At 48.9% G+C, this 8,054-nt stretch overlaps 1 protein-coding gene across 2 annotated transcripts; it reads left to right on the forward strand.

Moving 5' to 3' along the window:
* Nucleotides 1-1,583: 1,583 nt before the first annotated feature.
* Nucleotides 1,584-7,853, forward strand: LOC139060597 (protein encore-like). 2 transcript variants are annotated; one of them, XM_070539744.1, is made up of 4 exons: nucleotides 1,584-1,930; nucleotides 4,517-4,853; nucleotides 5,409-5,913; nucleotides 7,656-7,853. In XM_070539744.1, the coding sequence occupies exons 1-3, from the start codon at nucleotides 1,922-1,924 to the stop codon at nucleotides 5,894-5,896; spliced, it is 834 nt and encodes a 277-aa protein (XP_070395845.1). In that variant the 5' UTR covers nucleotides 1,584-1,921; the 3' UTR covers nucleotides 5,897-5,913; nucleotides 7,656-7,853. The 2 variants fall into 2 exon arrangements, with proteins under 2 accessions (XP_070395845.1, XP_070395844.1); XM_070539743.1 differs by having other exon boundaries at nucleotides 1,610-1,930; nucleotides 4,517-4,874.
* The last annotated feature ends 201 nt before the right edge of the window (nucleotides 7,854-8,054 follow it).

An 8,054-nucleotide genomic window follows, 5' to 3' on the forward strand; every position in this document is an offset into this window, starting at 1 on the left:
GATTCCGTCCATTGTCGGGTCCCTTTACAAATGTTATGGCAACGCTGTTTATTCACGTGTTCTCAGTTTTCAATTACAGGTATCAGTGCTATGCAGAACGCGGACTGTCAAAGTGCTGTAGCCGCGGCCCTTGATAAAATGGTACTCAATGACACTGGCTTCATCATACACTGGCGTCCAGTAATGAGCAATTTATTGACCTCTGAAGATTGCAAAGGTGATAACGAATTGTATTTATACGCCAGCGAAAAAACAGGACAAAGGTAAATATTTCCACCTAGGCGAAACGGAAGTTCTATAAATGTTCGAGGAGGTTGCATAGATAGGCAGTGCCAAAGGTCGGTGTAGATATTGCAGGTTAGAATAAATACTTCTCCTAAATTGAAGCCTCGTGGCTGCCTGAACCACTCAGAGAGCAACGGATCAGTAGCACCGCATGGTATATGGTTGGACAGACCCAAAAGATATTTTTAGCCGTGGTCTCAGCTGTTTAGTCGCGCAAAGTGGACAAAGTGCCGTGGTAACGGCGAATAGGCATGCGCGAGGCTTTAGCTGTGGAGTTATAGCAGTTCTATGAGAGAAAGGAGCGACAACGACACACCGCTCACAGATGGTCACTGGTACCCCCCCTGAGCGACATGGTTGTATGGGAGGTCATTACTCCCCAAGTGTTCGTCGTCAATAATCTGTCTTCGTTGTGAAGGTCAACAGGAAGGGAGGTAGGCAAACGAGATGGGCGCCTGGTTTGTTACCCTACGCGGGGAGAGGAGATAAAGAAGGTAGAGGTGAAGGCAGCACTAAGTTCACGTACATGTAGAGTTGACCTGCAAAGCCATTGAGGCTAACTGAAATCTTAAATTGCGGCCCCTTGTTGCTTTCGGAGAAATGCTTCGCCATCAAAGGCAGAACCACGCGTTTTGCCGTCTAATCCCGAAGATGAAAGCCCTGTCCAACGCATGAACCGTTATGTCATGGTGGTGGTGGTGGTGTGTTGTAGCTGCAGATTTAGCCTGGCGATCGAAGCCGGCAACTTGCACTGAGATACTTACAACTTGTCGAACAGAGCCGTGTCTCTTGAATATACTAGAACAAGACGTGAAGCCTCCTTGTAGGTTATAGCGGATCCTTATGGAAGCACAAGGTGCTGCAAGCACGCGTGCGGAGGGCCTTTCTTTTGCAGGTTCTCAAGAAGAGCGCCCCTTTCATCACGATAGTTTAGACGTTGTCACTGAAAGCGTTCGACGTCTCCTATCTGATTGCACGAAGTACAGAGCGGAGATTCGGTACGCCCCATCTACGATGACCATGATGGGGTATATGCAGATACTGTGCTCCTTCGATGCAGTATATACGCAGAGAGAGGAAGAGACTTCCTCTTGACGAAGCCGCCTGGTTACGCAGGGTGCACCGCTTCGCCTTTGGCCCGCATTATGTAGATTTTCGCCTGCGCGGACACCTACGTCATCTGCCGCGACATTGACACCCACGAGCCTCCGGCTCGAGCAACGGCGTCGGCAGCCCTTCGCCTCCCGTTCGATGAACCGACGCACGGGCGGAACAAGCGAGGGAAGGGCCCCGCGCACGCTTATCTCGCGGTCTCCGAGGGCCGCTGCGCTATACGAGAAAGTGTCCCTGATCTGGACCGCGACACCGGAAATAGTGCGATCCGCCGCGCTGGCCGAATGTCGGACGAGCCGGTTGGAAGTGAGTCGCTTCCCTTTTACGTGAGTCCCGCGCGGCCAGCTGCAGCAGAGATCGAATCCACCGTCGGTATCGTCCTCCGCATCGCTGTGATCTCGCTGGCCAGCTTCCGGCGCCTATAAGACGCGCCATGGCGACTGAGGCACGGCCCACTTGAGCACTCGCTGAAGAGGACGACGGTTACGCTCTGCTGGTCGCTGCTGGAACACACGAAAACAACATGAACGCCGTAAGTGCAACTCGACTGGTCGCTGTCGCGCGCATTAATTAACGAGCGTGTTCAAACGCTGCGAGGTGGCGCACCCTGAAGATTCGGGCCGCTAATTATGCATGTTTGCATGCGCCGTGCTCTTTATTGTCGTCACATTTAATCAAACATTCTTTTAGTGTGCGACTCTCCATTTTTCCTACTTTTTTTATTATGAACTGCTTCAGAATAGCCTAGTTTCGCCTGACAAGGTAGTGGTGGCAGTGGTCGTTACGACTGAACGCCCCTGACACGAAGGTGATTCACACGGCGTTCGGGAAACTGGTGTTAGGCACGCACGGATGTGGGCAAAAAAAAAAGGGGGGGGGTAAGGAATGTTCGTCACTTTGAGCCCTTCTGGGAACACCACGCGCTCGATCGCACGGGCGAGGAAGGAACTTCCTTTGCAAGCCTTTTCCGCATGACGACGCACCATCTTGCCTCATCTAAATGTTCCGTCATGGCCGCCTCCTCAGGTCTGACATCATGCAGCGCAGGATTGAGGGTATTCGCTCAAACAAAGAATTCTCGCTGCGTTGGATGCACGTTAAAGAAAACTCTATAGGTGGCCGAAATTAAACCGGAGCCTCCCACTATTCGGCGTGCCTCATAGTCATATCGTGGTTTTGGCACGTAGAAGCCTAGATTTTTAAAAGAATTTTCGCTAGTAAGCAGGTTATTTCCACAAGTCATACACTTGAAATCAGGGCACAGAAATATCAGCGTGTTTATTTACTTTTTGTTAGCCTACTGCGATTTTTTGATCGAGAAATACATTTGGCAGGTTATATGAGGAAAGCTTTAATTGCTGTATCGTTTATAATACAGCACGTAGTTAAGGGTTGTTTTGTGGAAGACAGTGTAGATATGTTTCCTCGCGAAAGGACAAATTTTCCGGCAAGGTTTATTGTTTGCTTAAGATATTACTTATTGTTCTGAGAACGATCACTGGTGCAGAATAGGCAAGAAAATGAAAATAGCAGCAGTGTATACGATGCAGATCGAATGGGCCTGCCATGTTACAAACTATAACAACAATAGAAGGAACAAATAAATCTCAGGAGAAAAGAAAGAAGGTTCTTTCTTTTTCGACTTGCGCCAAACTCTTGAAGGCTATCCAAAGCAAAAAAATTAACTGACACCTTGTCCCGTTTCCTAGCGCTGTTTTAAGTTTCGAAGGCTTGCACCAACTGGCCCAAAACCAAGCTCTCAAAAAATCAACATAATCCCAAGGCCTGGCCTATATATTGAAGGTATGAATTAGCTAATGAAGCATGGCATCATCAAACTTTAAGCCAAGTTGTACTAGCTGGAACTGTAAGAAATACGTTCCACCTCTTAAAGCAGTGTGTCAAGTTTTTAGAATGGTTCTGACATTTTTTGAAAGTTTTCTGCATTTCAAATGTATTTTTGCATGATAAAATCTAACCGTAACTGCATGCCATATCATATGTGATATGCGACAACTCTTACTCATACATTAGCGGCCAAGTGTTTCATTAAAACCAGCTGTATATCTGGCCCAAGCAAAGGCTTCTCTAGTTTTCACACAAGAAAATAAAAGCTCATGCAGTAAGGAGTCAAATCTGAGGATGGCAGTGTCATGTGACTTTCTGATGCGTGGAAGAGCCTGGGTTACTCTAGCCTTATCTCTACACTATCGAACACTCCAGAAGTATATGCTAGAAGGTACCTAGTTACGTTAGGTGCCTACAAGGTAAGCACTAAACTACAGCTATCTGCAGCATCCTGATATACTAAGCGGATTCTCACATCGTCGCCGCGTTTGTGAGCGATATATATTTTAAGCACAAAACAGAAAGTGTGGCCAAATGCTTCGTCCACAGTGCATAGTTCTCTCTACCTGCTGATCCGTATATTCAGCAATAGAAGTTTATTCTGTTGCCGCTGTAAAAAAGAACAAAGCAATAATGAGAGCAATATACAATAAAATGGTAAATGAACAGTTCTGTGGAAATTCATAAGGTGGAGAAAGATTCTTGATAGGGGAATATTGTCGTTCCAGTAGCTTGGGAAGCTGCAAAAAAACTCATACTGGTTTCTCAGAAAGAAAGCTTCGCAGTTGAAGAAAAATTCGTCCTGGCCCAGAGGATCGAACCCCTTAGCTTCGTGCTACACTTAGGTGGATGACCTTTTTTTTCCAACTTTCAATGTGCAAGAAATAAGCTGAACATACCCCCTATCTAAATGGGCTGCTTGTTTTTGATTATTATTTAACAAGCCTCGCCGTATAATGGGGATTATTTTGGAAATAATAATCGCACCGAGCTCATCTGGGTCGTTATTCCCAAGACATTTCTTACGAAAGCGCCGTCCGCCATTGGTCACCGCAAAGACGGTTGTCTCATTATCAAACCGATAGCTGTCATAACTGGCGGGCGCTTGAATCCTGAACAAAAAAATGAGGGAACGCACTTACGTAAGCCGAATTTCGGGGAATACAGACCCAGCTGGTTCAGAGGCTGTAGTTGAAGAATGTTGTAATGGCATGTTCACGGATTCAGAAGCCCGAGCTCAAAAAGCCCACTCCCTGTCCTTCGCACGCAGTGGGTCCTCATCGCCGCCTGCTGCGTGATCAGCGGCGCACGCGGCCAGTACAGTCCCGTGCGTGGCCACTACGGTGCGGCGCTGGCGTTCGCGCCCGGGGCCGGGTTCGCGGGTGGCGTGAACCCGTACGCCGCTCACCAGTACGCCGCGCACCCGTACGGCGCAAACCCGTTCGCTGCCAGCGCAGCAGCGGCCGCGCTGGGCGCGGGCGGTGGCGCCACGCAGCTGACGCTGGCCCCGCAAGCGGCTCTGTTCGGACACGCCCACCAGCAGCAGCAGTTCGTGGCTCCTGGCTTTTCAACGGGCGCTGGCAACGGTCTTCTGGGCGCTGGATACGGTCTTCTGGGCGCTGGATACGGTACGACTCTTCCCTTCGAAGGGCGACCCGCATGGCGCGTTTAGCGCGTAAATTATTTTGAACGCTTTTGGCAACGTTACGGAGAAGCTTTATAGACACGCATTGGGGCGATCAGGAAAACATCGCGCGACTCCTGAACTTTCTGCGTAAATCGAGAGTGGCTAACTTGAATCTATACTGATTCTATACTGATATACTATGACCGGGATATTTTATTAGGTGTAGCGTGGTGGAAAATAGCCGATGAAGCCCACATGCAAATGGTGGAAATAGAAATTGCTGTTGCCTTTTTAAACATAGTAGGCCTAATATATAGGTTAATGGAAAGCCGGTTCTCCCGGGAACATCAAAAAGCGAAACCAGGGGGCTACGAAACAAGGCAGGAGGAGGGGGTTGTGCAGGGTCATGGCATAAAGACAGGGAAGCCGAAAAAACGAAACGTCAACTAATTCACAAGTAGCCTCAAATTCCCGATTATAGGAGCCCTCACCATAATTTGTCCACAAGTACATCGTGCTTTCTTTCTTCGCGCAGGCGCCCAGGCGCCACCTCAGCTGATCGTGAGCCCCGTGCTGCACCAGGACGGCGTGGCGGGTCTCATGCCCGCCGGCGCGCCGAACTACGGCCGGTCCACCGTGACGCACTACGGCGGCGGCGGCAGCTCCCAGGTCACGCGATACCAACCTACGACCTACACGGCGGGCGGCGCGTCGTCCGCCGGCGCTACCGGGTCCAGGACCCAGTACCAGCAGGCGCAGCAGCTGACGGCCTCGCCCGGTTCGACGAGCGCGCTGTACCGCGAGCCTAAGGCGCTGCCTTCTCTCAGCTCCCTGCCCCAACTGCAGTCGGGCGCCGCTCCGGCTGGCGCTACGGTCACGGTGCAGGAGGTCGGCCAGGCGCAGCTGGGCGCCCTCAACGGTTACGGCGGTGCACCGGCGGGTCTCTTCTCCGGATACGGCGCCGCGGCAGCGCCCAGGACGGCCAACTACGGATACGGAGCCGGCCTGAGGGCTTACCAGTGATGCAATCCGCCTTTGCCGTGAGTTGGCACGGTTTTTTTTATTTTTTTGCTAAAGTCACGACTTCTGTATCGCTCGTTTTACGATTGCAGCGGCCGCGTTAGGACTCGCCAAGCAATGGCGCTCGAAGCCGACAATATATGCTATCCTGTACTGGCATGTTCGTGCTGAAAAAGGTTTCTTATCGGGCATTCTTTTTTCCACGCATCGTAATTTGATTCCCTCACTTAAATGTGCAAGTGCGTTGCATTATAGTAATGCTTCTTTTGCGGGCCGATTTTATCGGCATCCGGGACTCGTCATAGCAGACGTCACATTCATCTCAGATGCACATAGGAAAGCGATTCTGGTTGCGAGCGTCCACTACAAGTGGAGTTCGCAGCCTACCACACACAGGATAAAAGAGACATTATTATAATTAGTAACAACCTAAGAATAAAAGGTGCGCTTTCCAAGTCACGCATGATTTGCATAGATGCGCAGGCAAATTGAGTGCGCTAATTTCACTGACGTCAAGCGATTATGAGTGATCGAAACGGTGGTTTTCTCCGTGAAGATCTGTCTCTATAGGTCACTGGTTTCAGATTGACACCCGAAGGCTTTTGGTGATCCTAATATCACTGGTAAACCTAAGGTTATATCTTAGCTTGAAGCAACAAGTTTTAATTTTACCACCAGCCTTGCGTTTGCACTAGCAGAGCAGAGACATTAACTTCTGACCGGACTCCAGGGGGCTCGACTCGCGATCAGAAGTGAATTGCTCGTGCACTGTGTTCTTCTGAGTGGAGCTTGTTTGCAACTCTTGGCCCTCTCTCTCTCCCTTCTCCCCCTTCTCCTTCTCCCTTCCCCCAGGGTAGGGTACCCAACCGGACTCTTGACCGGTTATCATCCGTTCATCCGTGCCCTCAATATATATATATATATATATATATATATATATATATATATATATATATATATATATATATATATATATATATATATATATATATATTTCAAGGGCTAATGATGAACGGAGAATAAAAATTAAAATTTGGTGCCATCGCCCCTCCCCCCGTCTCATATGAGTTCTCCTGATGTGCATCCATGTACTCACTTACACTGGAGAGTATATGAAAGTAGGGTGCATTTATCGGCCCACGTGCTCTATCTGGGGAATGAGGCGCTGTTTGAAGTGCATGCCTCGCACCAACTCACATCCTCAACACAGAGGACAATACGTGAAAGCTCCGTTTATTGAAAGCTATTTAATTTACTCTTCCGGAAGCGCTAAAATGCGCGTTAGTTGCTCTATGCATATGTTAGTTGCTCTATGCAGAACTGGGCTGCCGATGCATTGAGTCAATCGAAGTACGTAAGATGAATGACGAATTCGACTGTGCCGCTATTAGTCGCGGACTAATGTGACGTCACCGACTCTTGATCGACCGCGTATCTGAGTTGAAAAGCTAAAGATACACATTCCTGAACAGTGTGGTGTAATCTACTCGTACACCACGGGCAATGCGCATGTTTCAAGCGGGCCGCGCCTGTTCGTGTTCAATGCGTTTATTGTACGTGAACGCCGTAATGAGCGCCGCGATCGCTGTTCCAGGGAAGACTGTTGAAAGCAGAAGCAAGTTCGATGACTGTTTTCGCTCACTAGTCTAGAGAATCCGCATCTCTCTCACTCTCTCTTTCTCTTTATCTCCTGTGCGCTCTCTAAGTTCTAGTTGTGCTGTTTTCATATCTTGTTCTGTTATTCTTTATCTCTTTGTTTCAGAAAGAGACGTGAAGAGGACTGTTTACAGCAGTTATTTATTGACCATGGGCAGAGAATGCGCTGACCAGCACCACCTCACATCGACATTTGGACGCAGTTGCGTGGGAAAGCCGTCGCACTGCTGCTGCCGCTGCTGCGTAACCGTGATAATGCGAAAAGAAAAAATACATTAAACTTCACATTCTCACGACATTCCAACCTTGCTATCGATTCCTAAAGTCACAGGTCGCAAGAAGACAACGCTTGGTTCTAGCGTTGACACGTTAGAGACGTCATAAAACTACTACGCAGGAAGCAATTTACGTAACTTTGAGCAAAGAGAGAAAGTTGAATAATAGGTTTCGTGATTAGGTCATGTGACCTCGAAGGCTGCTCCTAGCCGAGCTTTTTAGAGCGTCT

Source organism: Dermacentor albipictus, chromosome 5 (genome assembly GCF_038994185.2).
Source record: "Dermacentor albipictus isolate Rhodes 1998 colony chromosome 5, USDA_Dalb.pri_finalv2, whole genome shotgun sequence".
In the NCBI taxonomy this organism is placed as follows: Eukaryota; Metazoa; Arthropoda; class Arachnida; order Ixodida; family Ixodidae; genus Dermacentor; species Dermacentor albipictus.

Bases quoted from the DNA above. Each gene is read 5' to 3' on its own strand.
- LOC139060597 (XM_070539743.1), top strand. The intron at 4,875-5,408 runs GTACGACTCTTC...TTCTTCGCGCAG, and splicing joins TCTTCTGGGCGCTGGATACG to GCGCCCAGGCGCCACCTCAG.